At 38.2% G+C, this 20596-nt stretch overlaps 1 protein-coding gene across 1 annotated transcript in view; it reads left to right on the forward strand.

Annotated features, from left to right (window-relative positions):
• The window catches only part of timm23b (translocase of inner mitochondrial membrane 23 homolog b (yeast)), a 62544-nt gene that overhangs the window by 1144 nt on the left and 40804 nt on the right, over positions 1-20596 (forward strand). The window contains exon 4 of the mRNA XM_067421914.1: positions 9330-9414. Coding sequence (XP_067278015.1) covers positions 9330-9414 — 85 coding nt within the window. The remainder of the gene's footprint in view (positions 1-9329; positions 9415-20596) is intronic.

A 20596-nucleotide genomic window follows, 5' to 3' on the forward strand; every position in this document is an offset into this window, starting at 1 on the left:
GGCCTCATCAATTTTGGGAGGAATGCACACAATTACTGAAATTTAAATGAGTTTGTTACTTACGTTACACTTGCAAACAAGAAGCTCAAATCTAGGCCCTAGCCTGTGTGTTTTTTTTATTTTTTTATTTTACAAACTGTTGGAGCCATTAAGAGCATATTGCAGGTACAATATTTTTCAAAATGAATATATAACCTTGTAGGAAAATACAATATGTAAAGGTGATGCAGGATTTAAAATGTTTTAAAAAGACACAAGAGCACAAATGTATTAGATAAAGTGGCCGTTTCATTGGCTGTTTGTAAAAAACGCTTGTTTATTTTGAGTTGGTATTCAGTACGAGTCTGTGTATTTTCGGTCGTTTTTCTATTTCAGTTTGTCATTGTCATGGTAAGTTATTGCACTGCAAAAAATGCTTTTCTTACTTAGTATTTTTGTCTTGTTTCTAGTCAAAATATCTAAAAATTCTAACATTAAGAAACATTTACTAGACAAGTACAAATTATTGTCTTCTTTAGGGGGTGCACTATGCAGCTTTCCGTCCACTAGAGGGCGCCTATGCAAAACAAATGCGTAGTTTGATGACAAAGTGTGAGCGCAGCATCTTGGGACATGTGGTCTTCACCTCACAGCCGGTGGACAATAGGACTCGGGCAGAAATCACGTTCATGCGGTTATTAACGTTACTGTAGTCTAAAGCAGAGCAGGACCGAGTGTTGAGGAGCTGAGCACAGCTGCTGGAGCGATTGTTAAACAAATACCCGCCTCGCGAATACCGGGACTTTTATTATGACGGGACGGGACACATTCGCCGGGCGCCTGCACAGATCCGCTCTTCCGGTTATGATTATGAGGTAAAGCAGCTCTGTTTATCATATTAGATACATTTAAGTGTGTTTAAAACGATGTTATGACGTTACTCCGTGCGTTCACTTGTTCACACTGCTAAGAGTAAAGCGCTCCTGCCAAATAAAAGCCGAAACCGAGGGTAGCGCAGATATGACTCGATTGACAGGCGACTCCCTCAAACACTATACTGACACGTCCCGGTCCTCAGTTAAAATAGCAATTTTCTCACAATTTACAAATAGTTGGAAACATCTGGGATATTGTAGGTACTCAACTGAACAAAATATATAACACCGGCCTAGTGGTTTTTGGATATTTTACTGCAAAAATACTACATAGTGCACCTTTAAAATAAGATAAATAATCTGCCAATGGGGTGAGAAAAATAATCTTAATTCAAACAGAAAACAAGATTATTTTTCTCACCCCATTGGCAGATTATTTATCTTATTTTAAGCAAAAACTCTCTTCATTTTGAGTTATTTCTTCCCAAAATAAGACAATTACGTTTGCTTGTCTAGTAAATACTTCTTGTTTGAAGAATTTTTAGATCTTTGGACTAGAAACAAGACAAAAATACTAAGTAAGAAAAGCATTTTTTGCAGTGTGTGTCCAGCGACATCGACTCCACAGGTTTCCTAAAAAAATAAAGTTAGCAAAACCTGCATGGTGGTGTTTTGTGCTGGTGAATACTCAATACTCATGTAAAGGAAGGATGATATTAAACAAATTAACATGTAAGTTACACACAGTGCTTCTTTGTCGTTGTTTTTACGTGAATCCATTTCAACAATGATAAATACAAATATGTACATTAACACACATGCATGCAGTCTCACACTTTTCAAAAAAGTGTGGAATTAGGAGCTGGTAATGTAAACATTTTATTCATGCCATGTATGTACATTCAAGTTCACTTAAATACATACTCATATAACGTCATATACATCCTCACACTATCTGTGAATAGGCACGAAATAAACCCATAACACAGAATGAAAGAATAATGGATAACATGAAACACACACAATAACACTACAGTGTCTGTGGTTCGGTGGGAGATGTGACGGCCCGGCAGAGAAGCAGTTTGAAGAGAACATGAATGGTCCACCGTAAGTCTTGTTTTTTGAACATTACACCAAATCATTCGTGATGAGACACCGCGAACGTTATATCACAAAACATAGCAGCATCCGCGTCAAAAGCAGGGCAATGTATGTGCATTTATTGATACATTATGATATCTGCATTTGTGTAGTTTTTTTGTCATAAATACAGTTCACTAGCCTGACGTGGTCAGACTCAGAATATGAGTCTGATGCTCCATTGGGCTGTAATTATGGGGTGTGACCAATGAGATCATCAGCCCGCCCTGATGATCTCATTGGTCAGTTTCTGTTGATCATCGGTCCGTCATCGTCTAAAGCCCGCCCTGATGATCTCATTGGTCAGTTTCTGTTGATCATCTGTCCATCATCGGCTAAAGCCCGCCCTGATGATCTCATTGGTCAGTTTCTGTTGATCATCTGTCCATCATCGGCTAAAGCCCGCCCTGATGATCTCATTGGTCAGTTTCTGTTGGTCATCTGTCCATCATCGGCTAAAGCCCGCCCTGATGATCTCATTGGTCAGTTTCTGTTGGTCATCTGTCCGTCATCGGCTAAAGCCCGCCCTGATGATCTCATTGGTCAGTTACTGTTGATCATCTGTCCGTCATCAGCTAAAGCCCGCCCTGATGATCTCATTGGTCAGTTTCTGTTGATCATCTGTCCGTCATCGTCTAAAGCCCGCCCTGATGATCTCATTGGTCAGTTTCTGTTGATCATCTGTCCATCATCGGCTAAAGCCCGCCCTGATGATCTCATTGGTCAGTTTCTGTTGGTCATCTGTCCGTCATCGGCTAAAGCCCGCCCTGATGATCTCATTGGTCAGTTTCTGTTGGTCATCTGTCCGTCATCGGCTAAAGCCCGCCCTGATGATCTCATTGGTCAGTTTCTGTTGATCATCGGTCCGTCATCGTCTAAAGCCCGCCCTGATGATCTCATTGGTCAGTTTCTGTTGATCATCTGTCCGTCATCGGCTAAAGCCCGCCCTGATGATCTCCTTGGTCAGTTTCTGTTGATCATCTGTCCATCATCGGCTAAAGCCCGCCCTGATGATCTCATTGGTCAGTTTCTGTTGATCATCTGTCCATCATCGGCTAAAGCCCGCCCTGATGATCTCATTGGTCAGTTTCTGTTGGTCATCTGTCCATCATCGGCTAAAGCCCGCCCTGATGATCTCATTGGTCAGTTTCTGTTGGTCATCTGTCCGTCATCGGCTAAAGCCCGCCCTGATGATCTCATTGGTCAGTTTCTGTTGATCATCTGTCCGTCATCAGCTAAAGCCCGCCCTGATGATCTCATTGGTCAGTTTCTGTTGATCATCGGTCCGTCATCGTCTAAAGCCCGCCCTGATGATCTCATTGGTCAGTTTCTGTTGATCATCGGTCCGTCATCGTCTAAAGCCCGCCCTGATGATCTCATTGGTCAGTTTCTGTTGGTCATCTGTCCGTCATCGGCTAAAGCCCGCCCTGATGATCTCATTGGTCAGTTTCTGTTGATCATCTGTCCGTCATCGTCTAAAGCCCGCCCTGATGATCTCATTGGTCAGTTTCTGTTGATCATCGGTCCGTCATCGTCTAAAGCCCGCCCTGATGATCTCATTGGTCAGTTTCTGTTGATCATCGGTCCGTCATCGTCTAAAGCCCGCCCTGATGATCTCATTGGTCAGTTACTGTTGATCATCGGTCCGTCATCGTCTAAAGCCCGCCCTGATGATCTCATTGGTCAGTTACTGTTGATCATCGGTCCGTCATCGTCTAAAGCCCGCCCTGATGATCTCATTGGTCAGTTTCTGTTGATCATCGGTCCGTCATCGTCTAAAGCCCGCCCTGATGATCTCATTGGTCAGTTACTGTTGATCATCTGTCCATCATCGGCTAAAGCCCGCCCTGATGATCTCATTGGTCAGTTACTGTTGATCATCTGTCCATCATCGGCTAAAGCCCGCCCTGATGATCTCATTGGTCAGTTACTGTTGATCATCTGTCCATCATCGGCTAAAGCCCGCCCTGATGATCTCATTGGTCAGTTACTGTTGATCATCTGTCCGTCATCGGCTAAAGCCCGCCCTGATGATCTCATTGGTCAGTTTCTAAAGCCCGCCCTGATGATCTCATTGGTCAGTTTCTGTTCAGCCATAATTACTCTTCTATGGATCGAGGCCAGACCGAACCCGAGCTCAGATTTTGTGAGCGGGGCTGAGTTCAGCTGATCCAGGCTAGCACTAATAGGATGCGGGAGGAAATTAAGACGGTGGTTTCTCATCCACTGTACAAATCTGGGCTTATCTTGTATTTTAGTGCCTGTGACCCATTTAATTAATTTGTCGATTACGCAGGCAGTCGTTCCGTTGAGTTGGAAGGTTGCAAATGTCATACCAATATACAAATCGGGTGATAAACTAGACCCTGCTAATTATCGACCTATTAGCATACTTCCTATCTTCATTTCATTTCATTTATTTATTTATAAAGCACAAATAAACACAACAAAAGTTGACCACTGTGCTGTACAAAGAACAGTAATAAAAATAAGAATAATAAATAATAATATAAACACAACAATAAAAGAGAAATTAAAAAAATAAAATAATAATAATTTAAAAAAATAATAATAATAATAACAATACATCACTAAATTTAAGCTTAAAAGGAAACCATGAGTTATAATGAATGGAATGCTTGATTTAAAAAGTAAGACTGTAACATCGATTTAAATTCATATATCGACGATGCAGACCTCACAGATAATGGAAGACTGTTCCATAACCTAGGACCAGCCACTGAAAACGCACGGTCACCTCGCAACTTCAATCTTGTTCTAGGATATGCCAATGTAATACTGTCTGAGGATTGCAAACATCTAACTGACTTATTTACAATCAAAATATCTGACAGATATGCAGGTGCCAAACCATTTAACGACTTATAAACAAACAACAAAATTTTAAATTCAACTCTATAATGCACTGGCAACCAATTAAGAGACGCTAATACTGGAGTAATGTGTTCGCGTTTACGAACCTTAGTTAAAAACCTAGCCGCGGCATTTTGGACCATCTGAAGCCTTGCAATCGAAGATTGAGGTAATCCGATATACAAAGAGTTACAATAGTCCAAGCGAGATAAAACAAAGGCATGTATAACTCTTTCGAGGTCTTTTAAAGATAAAAAAGATCTGACTTTAGACAGTAGTTTAAGATGGAAAAAACATGATTTTACAACCGAATTTATATGTTTGTCAAATTTAAGGGACAGATCAAGAACAACTCCCAAATTTTTAACCGTTGGTTTGATATAAGAGTTTAGTTTACCACAGTTAAGATTTAGATTTCCTTTTTTAACTGAAGGCCCAAAGACAATTGCTTCAGTCTTGCACTCATTTAGATGCAAAAAATTCAAAGACATCCAAGATTGTACATCCGCTAAGCATGCAAGCAATGTTTCTAAGCCATGCTTGTCATTATGTTTTAGGGGTAAATAGATTTGGGTGTCGTCTGCATACAAATGAAAAGACACTCCATGCTTCCTAAAAATTGAACCTAGTGGAAGCATGTAAAGGTAAAACAAAATGGGAGCCAAAATAGACCCTTGAGGAACACCACAGGTAAGAGATGCTACAGATGAAGTAGCATGACCAATACCTACTGAAAAGGTTCGATTACTAAGATAAGATCTGAACCAGCTCAGGGCAGTTCCTTGGATTCCCACACACTTTTCAAGGCGTGATAAAAGAATGCTATGGTCCACTGTATCGAAAGCTGCACTCAAATCTAAGAGTACTAAAATTACTGAGTTCCCAGAATCAACTAGTAATAAAATATCATTCAGTACTCTTAGAAGTGCAGACTCAGTACTATGATTTTTCATAAAACCAGACTGGAATTTTTCTAGAATACTGTTAGTGGCCAAAAAACTATTTAATTGCAAAAACACAGCTTTCTCTAAAATTTTTGCAATAAACGGTAAGTTAGAAATTGGCCTAAAATGTGATAGGACAGTTGTGTCCAGGTTTGGCTTTTTCAACAGAGGTTTAACCAAAGCATGTTTACAAAAAGCAGGAACAGACCCAGAAAGAAGGCTCTTATTTATAATTTCTAGAATCCAGACCCCAACACTATCAAATACCTGTTTAAAAAATTGGGTAGGAACAATATCGAGAGCAGAGGTAGAAGGCTTCAGCTTAACAACTGAATCCATTAAACCCAGCATAGTAATCGGCTCAAATGAATTTATAAACTTAGTGGGAATCAAAACTTCTGCAGGGTCATCAGTACAGGGAGTAATGCACTGTCTAATTGAATCTATTTTATCCACAAAAAATCTCAAAAAGTCTTCACACAAAGAAGAAGACTCCACTAAATAATTATTACTTGTTGGATTAAAAACAGAATTCAATACTTTAAATAAAGTCCTGGAATTATTTGTGTTATTTAAAATTATCTCCGAAAAATATGTAGATTTGGCAACTTTCACCGCTTTTTGATATATAATTAATGACTCCCGTAGGATTTCATAGGATATTTGGAGTTTATCCTTTTTCCACCTGCGTTCTGCTCTTCTGCAGGCTTGTCTTAAACTACGAGTTTCACTGTTTAGCCATGGTTCAACTTTGTTTTTATGTTTTTTTTAGTTTCAAAGGGGCAACACTATCTAACACACTGGTGCATACAGAATTAAACATGTTAAGAAGCTCATCCACATTTAACACAGTAGTAAGATAATCAACAGAAAGCAGATGACAAGCCTCATTGAATGCTGCGGAAAAATTTACAACAGTGGTTGGGCCAAATAAGCCAACACGTGACCATTTCGCAGGTCTAGTGATTTCAGTAGTATGACAGGAAATATCAGCAGAAAACATTATAGGCATATGATCCGAAAAACTTAAATCACCAATAAGAATGTCTGAAATAGAAAGGCCATGTGTAAGTATCAAGTCTAAAATATGACCTTGTGCGTGTGTTGGTTCTTTCACCCATTGAGAGAAATCACAAGCATCAATAAGACTAATAAACTCTTTCGCTAATACTGTGGAGTCACAACAAACATGAATATTAAAATCACCAACGATTAGAATTTTCTCAAATTTAGGGGTAATGCCACCTAGGAATTCTGAGAACTCATTAATAAAGTTTTTGTTTGATTTTGGTGGACGATAAACCACTGCTACCACCAATGAGTTCTTGGAGTCCACTGAAAATAGTTGAACTTCAAAGCTTGTGAAAGTGTCCGTTTCTATTATTCGGCAACAAAAACTGTCTCTAAAAACAGATGCCAGGCCACCTCCCCGGCCAGACAAACGGGGAGAATTAAAAAAATTATAATTAAGAGGAGTAAGATCAGAGAAAGGACTATTATCTCCGACAGATAGCCAGGTCTCAGTCACAAATAAAAAATCTAAGTTGCCAGAGTTTATAAAGTCGTTGAGAATAAACGTCTTGTTTCCAAGCGACCTCGAATTTACTACAGCCATCTTTTCTAAGATAGCAGAGAAGTGGGTCGCCAACTCTATCATTGTACATCTTAATGATTCCAACCCGGGTCTGCACCCTATGCAATTTGGATTTCGATCTTTTCACTCAACTGAAACGGCTATTTGTGTTTTTGTCGAGAAGGTGAAGTTCTATTTAGATAAAAACAGTTATGTTGCTGCTGTTTTTGTTGATCTTAAGCGTGCGTTTGATACTGTGAATCATTTTAAGCTTTTGTCTAGACTGTTAACATTTGGCTTTAGTAATCAAACAGTTAAATGGATACAGTCTTACTTATCGGATAGAAAACAATGTGTGCAAATAAAGAATTGTAAGTCACCCTATCTTCAATATACACAGGGTGTTCCTCAGGGATCAATTTTAGGACCTCTGCTATTTTCACTGTATGTGAATAGTTTGCCCAATGTATGCAAAAATGTTGACACGATTATGTATGCTGATGATACGGTAATTTTTACACATGCCAAAAGTGCTGTGGATGCAGCTCATCAGCTTTCATTAGCTTTAAATGATTTGCAAAAATGGCTGAATGATTCATGCTTGTGTCTTAATGTTAAAAAGACTGTATCAATGTTTTTTTGTAAACCTAAAACAACTGTGGCCACAGTAAAAGTTTGCTTGGGTGGACAAGAATTAACTAATGTTGAGGAATTTAGGTATCTGGGAGTTCTGATAGACTCAAAATTATCTTTTAAAAAACATATCAAAAAAGTTGTGAATACTGTAAATGTTAATTTACGAAATTTTAAACAAATTCGTACATCATTAACGGATACAGCAGCGATTACATTCTTGCACTCTATGATACTGGCTCATATTGAGTACTGTGTCACAAGTTGGTCTTATACCAGTTATGCTGCGATTGTGCCAATTGAGGTATGCTACAAAAGAGCATTGAAAATATTAGATAAGAAACCTTCATCATACCATCATTGTAATATTTTAGATAAATATAAGTTTTTAAATTTTGCGAATTTCAAATTATTTAAATCAGCCTGTCTAATTTATAAAGTTATACATGGTCTAGCGCCTCCACCATTGAGTGATTTTATTAAACAAAAGTCTATCAGTGCTGTCGGGTCTCGAGTGACTAGAGCCAATATGAGAGGTGACTGTGTCTTGGCGTTTAGGCGGACATCTTTTTCACAGAACGCTCTATCGTATCAGGGGGTGAGCTTTTGGAATACTATCCCTCAGTCAGTGAGGGAAAGCACAAGTTTGCCTATTTTTAGGAATCGTTTAAAGGTATGGTTGAGGGACACACAAATATGCGAGCATGTTTAGTAATCGTTAGTATATATACCAGATGTAAAATAGAGTTAGTGTTTTATAAAAATAAATGGGATAGAACTATCAGTGTGATATGGGTTGTGTAATAGGAGTTAGTATAGCATGGATATAGTGTATTATGGGCTTGTATGTTGTGATCACTGTTATTGTCCTTTCTTCTCTGTATATAGCCTGTGCATAGTGTGTCTGTATGTAGTTATGTGAATTTATGTGTAACATCTACCTGCTTGGGGGTCTGCAGATGGAAATTAGCCTTTGGCTATAATCTGGCATATTTACATTTGTGAAAAATGTTCATTAATATGTATTGTCCCTTTTGTCTTTTGTTTCTACAAATAAAATAATAATAATAATAATAATAAATTCCCACTTGATGGCGATATCACAGCAACTGTCTTTTTCTACGGCTCTGGGCGGAGCCTTCCCGAAATGAAAACGTTGTGACGTAACTCCTCATTCTCATTCACAGTGACCCCTGGGGCCCTTTTGTGGCGCCAACCCTGGGCTTGAAGTTACTTTGATGAATGTTATTATTTCATATTTTTAAAATGATTTGTATTTACATGAATTGCAATGTATGTTTTGTCATACAGGTGCTGTATTTGGGGCTGTGAATGGGCTTAGAATGGGCTTGTCTGAAACCAGAAACATGTCTTGGTCCAAACCTCGCAATGTACAGTGAGTACTGCAGCAGAACCGCACAAATGAGCATATACGTTATGAAAATAATCAGTTAAGTTTACATTTTATATATATATATATATATATATATATATATATATATATATATATATATATATATATATATATATATATATATATAATATATTATATATGCTTTAACTGTCTGCATCTTATGGAATGGCACATAAAGGGGAAAAACATACTTAAAGGTAGGTAGGAATGATCTAAAACACTTTTGTCCAAAATTTGTTTAAACTTTCTTTATATGGCAATACATAATTAAAATGTAAGTACTTTGAAAAAGAGAGTATAAAAATCGAGTGATCCTAGACTTTTTAATCTGCAATAAACACCGCTCATTATTTTTGTCTGGGACGAAACAAATGATTGGCTTGGGCGACTGTCTCTCTCGCTACCATGGCAACCACTGCTTTCGCTACAGGACCCGCCCACACGTGCGCACACCAGGGATGGAAATTAACTTTTTTGTCCACCGGCCACTGTGGTTGGTGGATTTCAAAATCTACCAGCCACTCAATGTTTTGACCAGCCACTTTCTTGTTTTTAACCGACAATGTGTAACTGCATGTGAAAAACTAATACTACAAGCTCTACAATATTTAAGCAGTTTATTTAATCTCAAGTCTCAATGAAATACTGACATATTCTCTATCTCTCTTATACACACACAAACCATGAACTGATATACATTTCATTAAATGAGTAGGGCTCTGTGCTCTGTGCGCTTTTTTTTTACCTGGATGTGGCATTTGGATGATTCGTGATCTTTTATGGCTTCCAGTTTTAGGTTTTTAGTCCCAACAATGAAACTCTTAGTTTTGGCATCTTCTGAAGCGTGTTGACGACACACCGAGCAGAACATTGTCAGTAGGGATGCACAGAAATAAAAATTCTTGGCCGAAACCGAAGCACTAAAAGAAATTATGCCAACTATTAGTACCATTGCATTTATGGCTAACGCTGTGACTGTGTAACTTTACTAAAAATCAAGGCATTGCGATTGCATAAATTAATATTAAAGTTTCAAATATTAATCAATTACAAATTATGCAAATATTTATTTAGCACATTGCAACAATCCACAGTATAAAATACAATTCAAACTAAAATGTTTAACTTGACCTCACTCATGTGTGCATTTAATAATAGCTAATGTACAGGCCTAATGGCTTGCAGAAAGGTACAGAAATTAAATAAAGTAATCAAATGTAAAATAACTGCATATTTTAACTGTTTAAATTAAAGATTAATCCTTATTAAACTTACAAAAGCTATTCAAGAGCAGTGCGTGATGTCCTTTTGTTTGACATTAAACAGACAGCAGTAAAGGCTACTGCCCCTTTAAGACCTAATGCAGGGATATGCTCTTCTTTCTCGACTGTATAACGTTCACTTGAGGCATATTCAGACTATGTCTGCTTGGATACTCATCAAGATGGACATGTCAACATACTTTTTGTGTGAGTTTATCCATTTAAGCGCAAGACTTGAAAGAGAACTCAATATTTGCGGGCTATGAGACGAGTGCGTGTTCTCGGATGATGCACACAGTGACGGATCTTCTTTCAGCGCGCGCGAGTTCGTATTCGCGTCTTCTGGTACTACATCCAGGTAATGACAGCGAAAACGACTGGTCATATTCGGACATACTGCCACACTCGCATGCATTGAACACAGTTTACAAAGAGGGGAAACAGCATGCTATTTTTATTTACCCGCCACGGTGGCCGGTAGGTGAAGCGAGTTTACCCGCCACAACTCAAAATCACCCGCATTTGGCTGGTGGCGGTGCTAATTTCCATCCCTGACTCGCACACCTGGGAAGAGCAAAAGCAGGGTGTCCGCGGGGTTTTAAAAAGTATTAAAAAGTGATAAATCAAAATTGTCAAATTTAAGGCCATTAAAAGTGTTAAATTTGGCCTCATAGGTATTATTTCTTTCCAAATTAGGTATTATTTTTTCAGACTATCAGGTGTCCTATTATATTGAAATTCTATCTGCGTTCGCGTTAGTTCGTTTAAATATGGGCTTCATCATATCTGGGCACATAATCAAAGATCTTTCGTCTCCGTCTCAACGTGTGTTTGATGCTGACGGCATATTCAGCGGTCGTTCGGCATCATCTCAGAGCACAGCGCGCTCAACAGAAGTGGCTAGATTACGTTTTATTTTAGACTTGCTTCAAGGCATATCTTCAACGACTATCCTCATAAGAGCAATCTTAAACGATGTATATATAGATAGTCTAAAATGAACAAAGAGTTGTGAGAGAATGAGGCGCGATCCATAGACCGTATAAACAGTGAGATCCGCGTGGCTGTCTGCTCTTAAAGGGACCGCAGCCAATAAAGCTTCCTGTCAGTAAAGTTAAAGAACAAAGGGAACAGAGAAAATGACTCGCTGCGCTTGACTAAATAACTTTTGTAGCTTTAATAAGGATTAACTATTTAATTTATAGTTTATGCAGTGCAGACTACATATAACTTTGATAACTGTATTAAATTTCTGTATATTTCCTTACTGTTAAGACAGGAAGGGCAGGAATAAACATGACATTTATTATGGATTTATGTTAGCATTGTTTTAAGTTTATTTAAATTAAAAACTGTTGTATTTTTGAAGCCTAATAATGAATGTAAAAAAAAAATCAGTAACTGTATTAATATCAGTAATACTGGCCTTCATTCATAAAAAGATGCCATTTAAACAAGTATTTAAAATATACTGTCTTTATGTTGTTTCTACATTAATTTGATTAACTGTGAAATTATTATATTAAAAACGTACAAAAACTTTTTTTTATTGCGATTAATCACAGAAAAAATGTGTGATTAATCTAGTTAAAGTTTTTAATCGATTGACTAGTTTTTAGTATTTTGTTATAGTTATAGAAATGTAATATTTGGCTCAGGTTTTGTTGTTGGGAAAAAAACACTAAATAATTTAATTGCTGAATTACCAATTATTAATTGAAATCAAATGTGTATGCAGTAATGCTTCACCTCAACCAACTTTTGTGAATGTTGATATCTATTTTACTCTGTCTGAATGATAACTTAACAGATTTCCTCCTGGTGTCGATTCTAAATCTATTCTTTTTTGTTTGTTATACAGTCTTGTTCAAAATAATAGCAGTACAATGTGACTAACCAGAATAATCAAGGTTTTTAGTATATTTTTTATTGCTACGTGGCAAACAAGTTACCAGTAGGTTCAGTAGATTCTCAGAAAACAAACAAGACCCAGCATTCATGATATGCACGCTCTTAAGGCTGTGCAATTGGGCAATTAGTTGAAAGGGGTGTGTTCAAAAAAATAGCAGTGTCTACCTTTGACTGTACAAACTCAAAACTATTTTGTACAAACATTTTTTTTTTGATCCTGTGAATCACTAAACTAATATTTAGTTGTATGACCACAGTTTTTTAAAACTGCTTGACATCTGTGTGGCATGGAGTCAACCAACTTGTGGCACCTCTCAGCTGTTATTCCACTCCATGATTCTTTAACAACATTCCACAATTCATTCACATTTCTTGGTTTTGCTTCAGAAACAGCATTTTTGATATCACCCCACAAGTTCTCAATTGGATTAAGGTCTGGAGATTGGGCTGGCCACTCCATAACATTAATTTTGTTGGTTTGGAACCAAGACTTTGCCCGTTTACTAGTGTGTTTTGGGTCATTGTCTTGTTGAATTAACCGTTTCAAGGGCATGTCCTCTTCAGCATAGGGCAACATGACCTCTTCAAGTATTTTAACATATGCAAACTGATCCATGATCCCTGGTATGCGATAAATAGGCCCAACACCATAGTAGGAGAAACATGCCCATATCATGATGCTTGCACCTCCATGCTTCACTGTCTTCACTGTGTACTGTGGCTTGAATTCAGAGTTTGGGGGTCGTCTCACAAACTGCCTGTGGCCCTTGGACCCAAAAAGAACAATTTTACTCTCATCAGTCCACAAATGTTCCTCCATTTCTCTTTAGGCCAGTTGATGTGTTCTTTGGCAAATTGTAACCTCTTCTGCACATGCCTTTTTTTTAACAGAGGGACTTTGCGGGGGATTCTTGAAAATAGATTAGCTTCACACAGACGTCTTCTAACTGTCACAGTACTTACAGGTAACTCCAGACTGTCTTTGATCATCCTGGAGGTGATCATTGGCTGAGCCTTTGCCATTCTGGTTATTCTTCTATCCATTTTGATGGTTGTCTTCCGTTTTCTTCCACGTCTCTCTGGTTTTGCTCTCCATTTTAAGGCATTGGAGATCATTTTAGCTGAACAGCCTATCATTTTTTGCACCTCTTTATAGGTTTTCCCCTCTCTAATCAACTTTTTAATCAAAGTACGCTGTTCTTCTGAACAATGTCTTGAACGACCCATTTTCCTCAGCTTTCAAATGCATGTTCAACAAGTGTTGGCTTCATCCTTAAATAGGGGCCACCTGATTCACACCTGTTTCTTCACAAAATTGATGACCTCAGTGATTGAATGCCACACTGCTATTTTTTTGAACACACCCCTTTCAACTAATTCAACTAATTGCCCAATTGCACAGCCTTAAGAGCGTGCATATCATGAATGCTGGGTCTCATTTGTTTTCTGAGAATCTACTGAACCTACTGGTAACTTGTTTGCCACGTAGCAATAAAAAAAATACGAAAAACCTTGATTATTCTGGTTAGTCACATTGTACTGCAATTATTTTGAACAAGACTGTATATGTCAAAATCTGTGTACATAATAGAAAGGTCGCTGATTAACACTTGCAATTCAGTGTCGTGATGGTTTTAAAAAATATTCTGAAGGTAGTAAAAAAGGTATTAAAAAGTAGTAAATTTAACTTAAGGATTGCTGTATATACCCTGAAAAGCATTCAAAATGCACGGTGCCGGGTTTTGCAGTCAGCGGAGGCAAACAATGCACATAAAAAGGAAGACAGTAGGCCTACATGTGAAGGCAATGCACAAGAAGTCTTTGGATAAACAAAGAAATCAAACGCGAGTAAATATGGGCGTGGCTTTTCAACGATATCGAGAACTGAGGGACCTAAAGGGGCTGAAAAACGACTAATTGCTGGCTGTATTATATATTTTTTCTTTTTATGTTTTCATGAAGCATGTATCACTAGCACATGAAGCTGCCTAATATAGCATAACATTACTTAGCATAAAGTTACAATATTATACACTTAGCCATTAGTAGAGATGATAAATACTCAATATACTTAGCTCAAGTTGATCGCTGTCGTGTTGAATTTCACAAAATGTAACTTAAGATAACAAAATGCATGTGTAAAAGCTAGTACACCACATCCAGGAACTTTTTTTAGAGCTAAGTTAGCTTTAGCTACTGCTAATCAACAATGCTTCCATCATGGAAACTCTTACATGCAAAACACAGTATATGTTATGAATCTTACACGAAATTCATCTTCATTACAGTATAACTGATGCTATTGGAAAAAAATGTATCAATGCAACCCGTTTTTAGCTTTGGCTTATAAATATAACTAGCTCGTTACCGAAATTCATACTGATAAAGTTAGATGTTTTATTACATGTGATTGTGACGTGATGTCACTACATGCACACTGCTCGTCTCAGGTCAATAATGCGTCTTCCAGCTGATTGGTCGGTGAGGCGGGTTCATGTGTTTTGGGGGCGTGGCTTTGGAAAGAGCCCAGAAGGGAGAAGGTGGAGTGAATGGAAATAATGAGCTGTCTTTAAAACAGTCCTGAGAGGTCTACACACACTCAAATTTTAGACTTTCTTTTTCAGAGTACTTACATTTTAATTATGTATTGATATATAAAGAACGTTTAAACAAATTTGAAAAAAAAAAAAGTTTTTTAACCAATTCTTCCTACCTTTAATTAAATCATAATTATGATGTAAAAAGTCTTAATTATGAGATGCAAAGCATCCTGTTTTTTTATCTCATAATTCTGAGTCTTTTGTCTCATGATTATAGTTTAGTATTTCATTACATAATCAATTATGAGATAAAAGGTCAAATTTATGAGATACAAAAACATAGTTTGAAGTCAAGAATTTCTGTCACGATTTTGATGTGTCTCAAATTTTATCTCACAATTATGACTCAGTGTGTCATGACCTTTTACCTCATATTTACTACTTGCTATCAATTTTTCACTTTTGTCTCACGATTATAGTTTAGTTTTTCATAATTTTGACTGTTAATTATAGTTAATAATTAATTATGAGATAAAAGGTCAAAATTATGAGTTTGTGTTATGACAATTACGACAATCTCGTGATTGTCTTTATCTCACAATTATTACTCAGTGTTTCTACCTTTTGTCTCATAATTATTACTTCCTATACATTTTTTTTACTTTTGTCACGATTATAGCTTAGTATTTCATAATTTTAGATAAGTCAACTATTAGTTAATAATTAATTATGAGATACAAAGTCATAATTCAATTTCTGTCATAATTTTGACATATTGTGATTTTTTTCTCTCACAATTATGACAGTGTGTCATAATTTCAACTTTTTAATCTCAGAATTATGATTTACTATCAGCTTCAACCTTGCCTCTCTATTATAGCTAAGTATTTCATCATTTTGATTAAGTAATCATTTAATGATGAGATAAAAGGCCAAAAGTATGAGATATAACTTCTTCAACTCTTATTTTTGATCTCATTATTGTGGTTAATATCAATTTTGACCTTTGACCTTTAATCTGGACTACATGACCTAATGATTATACATTTTCTGATTATTTGTTATTGTTGAACTTATGGCTCATTAATTCATTATTACCAAACTGACAATGAAGAATACTTATAAAGAATTAATTATTCTAAGTAATGTTAATTTCTTAGTTACTGTTTAATAACATTACTAAAATCAAAAGAACTTATTTAATAGACCTAAGATAAAACTAACAATGATCATTTGTATTTCTTAACTAACATTACCAAAAACATTATACTTTCTGTACCAAATGTAGCTATTGCTCAATCTTCGTTAATGCATTAAATAATGTTGCCTGTTGTTCTTTAAAGCCTAATTCTTCTGCACTTAAATCTGTTTGAATGTTTTATTTTTATATTTTAGTGCATTGTATTATTGTATTTAAACATTCAGAGTTATTTTTATTACAAAGAGTTCTTAAAGCTGTTATGCTATGACAACACTTTTTGTGCAATTTATGACAATATCGTGATAGTACCGGATACCGCGATAAAAGCTTCGCAATTAATCGCAACATGAAAAGGGAGCGAGGATATATAATTTCACTGATTCAGGTTCCCTTTCGAGAGAGGTTCCTCGTATTGCGTATGGGAAAAACTCTTTTTCTCAAGAATGTGAAGCAAAACTTTATTAATAAAGGTATCTATGTAAAGCGCAGTGCAGCTGCACGGCCATAGCCCGGCGCGAGGAGCGCTCTGATTGGCCGGGCTGCGGCAACTGCAGGAACCTATGGTGAGGCGGCTGAGAGGAGCGAACCAATGGGGGCGCTCCAGAGAGACCGCCGGAAAAAGGGGGCTAAAAATAGCATACAGGAGGCTATATAAGACCCTGACTCACCATAGGTGTCAGATTTTATCTCCTTCAGCGACACCGTCGCTGACCTCCAGAATCAAGCAAACCGCCGTCGAAAAGCAACCAGCGGAACATTCCTGCAGCCCTGAGGACGCCGGATTCCCTCCGGGTCTCCGCCTTCAGCCACCTGCGTTCCTGCTGCGCCATCCGGCGTTATATATCCTTTATTCTGTGTGTCTATGTTGAGTGTTGTATGTGTTTGTGTGTGTGTTGCTGCTGCAACGCCACTTCTAGAGCTTACAGGCTTGTTCTATTTGAGGACTCTCTCGTTCCGCCGCGTCGTTTAGCGCCGCGGAAAGACGGAGCTCTTCTCACTCTCGCTCTTCTCTCGTTCCGTCGTGCTGAATAGCGCCGCGGAAAGAGAGAATGTTAGAGGACATGAGCACACTCAAGCCGAAGCTCTCTTCACTCTGCCGCCGCCACGGCTCTTCTTCCGCCGCTGCCGCAGAGTTGTCCTCACTCTTCTCTCGTTCCGTCGCGCTACAGCCGCGGACAGAGAATACTAGAGTGAATAGGCGAACTCGAGCCGAAGCTCTCGTCACTATACCGTCGTGCTCAGGAGGCGCCGCGGACAGACGGAGCTTTTCCTCACTCTTCCTCTTCTCTAGTTCAGTCGCGATATCGCCGCGGACAGAGAATAGGGCTTGGGCGCCGTGGTGCATTCTGGGACGTGGCGGCCATGTTGATGGCCTCGAGAATGTAAACAAACAGCAAGTCGAACGATGAGAAGAAGAGATTAGGAGAAAGAGTTAGGAGAAAGATAAAGTAAAGAAAGAAAAAGTATGTTAAAATCCCGAAAAGGATGTGGCATTTACCGGGATACATTAAATAAGGAAGCCAGGGACCGGTATATGGACAAAATTGGAACTATAAACGGTTTGGATCCATATGAAGTTCCCAACAAAGACTGGAGCACTGACGAAGACTTAAAGGGTTACTTCAGCGATTAGAATATGGCTTTGTATCAGTAGAAACCCTGGAGTATATTCAAATTATTGTGCTTTCCCCCCTCATATCCCCCTGAGACAAGAGATTTATGCATTTTATTTCTGGATAAATTCCTCCTATGAGGCAAATTGACGATATTTGCATCATAGGAGGAATGTTTGGCCAAAGGCTAAAGACTACAGCCAGCAGAGGGAGCCATTTCCTCATGTTTTGAATCTGCGCATGAGGATGGAGATCACACTCACAGCTCAGCTCAGCTACAGGCACTCATTTAAACGGAGCTATGGTGAGCAATGGAAGTCTTTTAACTTCTCAAATTAATTTCTATGAAAGTTAAGCTTGCAAAGGCATGAACTGAAACGCGCCAGACTGAACTCGCGTTGTGAATGTATGCCGCGAGTGTAGTCGTGATTACCTCAGCTCTCATCACTCTGCACGAGTGCTGTCTGTGAGACTCGCGCGGTGACTCACTCATTATATTGAACACACACGTTCAGTTTTTAATTGTAGTGTCTTCTCTAACTCAGTCACTGTAATCAAGTTGGTGGCTTTGGGAATGGCCTCACAGGGCAGCGAAGCATTCTGGGAATTGTAGTCTTTCATCCCCATGGGACAAAAATAAATTTTCTGTCTTTTCTCAGTCTAGAAGACACCAAATTCAAAAATAATTTCACATTTCTACTGCATTGATGACCCAGTTTAAACACAGATTCATCTTCCCAGCGCTGAAGTACCCCTTTAATGCCACAGTTTTGCATAACAGACATCTTCGGCTACCTTGTTTGTGGTGTGAGCGCCTACACATCAGAACAGTTTCGAAGCTACAAGTCATTGGAGTCTCATGTGCAGTTCACAAATGGATGGGTTCAGGAGCTGCAGATCATAAAGCCGGCAAACAGTGGGAACACAGTAATCCGGACAAAGGTAAGCTGCGCTCCACCTAGTAAAGTTACTAGTTTAGTAAATATTAGTGCTAATAACCATTCACACGTGTCCTTTTAACTATGTGTTTCAAAAGTGTAGTTAGTAGCTGTCAACCCTCCCGTTTTCCCGCTGTCTTCCCGTTTTAGTATTTTCCTGTTAAATATACCGTATTTTAATGCTCTCATAACCTTAACGTTATCCCTTCCATGTCAGTCTCTGTACTATTGTCCTGTTGCTACCCCCTTGCCCTTCCAGCGAAAACAGATGTTTTCAAAGCATCGTTTTGCTTACTTGAAGGCAACCATAGCGTGATGTTGGCCTTTGTAAGATAACAGCGTGGTTGTTGTTGTGCAGAGGGATAGCAACAGAAATATGAGTTTTAGCCAGGAAAGTAACCCAGGACATTTCACATATTTCAAATGTTCAATGTTGACTTAAGCTATATATATATATATATATATTAGGGGTGTAACGATACGCGTATTCGTATTGAATCGTTCGGTACGAGACTTTCGGTTCGGTACGCGGTACGCATTATGTACCGAACGGTTCTTGGACTAATTAATTAGATTTGGAAAATAAAAAAAGTGTGTGAAATATAATATTATGCGTTCAACAAGGTAGCCCAATAACCAAAACGACATAACAGGCAATGCCCCTGACACCGCCGAAGCTTGTGAAAAAAAAAAAAAAAAAAAACACCAAATATGTTTTAGGCTGCTCAGTCATGTGCTCGCTTACTCTGGTGTTTGGGTGAACTTTGGATTCTTTATAAGCTATGATGGTGTTGGCAAGAATGATGGATTAAAAAAACAACGGTATGTCGCATTTGCTGATGGTACAGCAGCGGGAATAATTCACGTCATGTCAATCAACTCATTTACGCCGACTACAAGACGACAAAAAGGAGAAACAGCCACAAACTATCCCACAAACTATCCCCGCAGCATTTAGACAGACAATTCCAACTTATTCAAATGGCAAAAGACATCACCGCGGCGAGTGGTCCATTTATAGCCGCGGATATGAGACGCCCGTTTCACACATACTCCGTCTGCAGTGCGTGTGCGGTGCGTATTTTTTTCAGTACCCATGTTAACGGATTACAGCTTTCACACTGCACGCGGGTGCTGTCCGTCAGTCCGTTCCAGGAGTGTTGCGTCTGCAGCAGTGCACGGATCGTTTTCGTACCGAGGCTATTTTTTGCTGCGTTAAAGCAACAGAACATTGTTCACATTAAAATAAACATGTACTGACGCGAAAATCTAGTAATTTCACCACAGATGCATCTCATTTAAAATATACTCTTGTTTCAAAGTCAACACACTGCTTTTTTTATCAAGTAAAGCAACAAAACGACACCTTACCTGGCATTTAGGTAAAAAAAAGTGCCATAATGGAGAGCACTCGTACTTTCTCGGAGGTGAAAAGCAAAGTTATTTTTGACCTGCAGGATTTCCTTTAAAAGGGTGTAAAAACGAAAGAAAAGACGAGAGTTGGCTGTTTTTGAAAAGACTATTGTAAGTTTCTAATTTAAAATGTTTGTGATTTAAGGCTATAACCTATGTTTAAATGTTTTGCCACTTGTGTGAGCTAAATCTAAAGTATATAAATATGAATAAATTATTTTAATAAAATGTTGTTTAAATGTAGTATAGGCTACGTAACCTGACTTCTATTAAAGAGTAAACGAAG

The sequence above is a fragment of the Pseudorasbora parva genome, chromosome 17, assembly GCF_024679245.1.
Source record: "Pseudorasbora parva isolate DD20220531a chromosome 17, ASM2467924v1, whole genome shotgun sequence".
Lineage (NCBI taxonomy): Eukaryota > Metazoa > Chordata > Actinopteri > Cypriniformes > Gobionidae > Pseudorasbora > Pseudorasbora parva.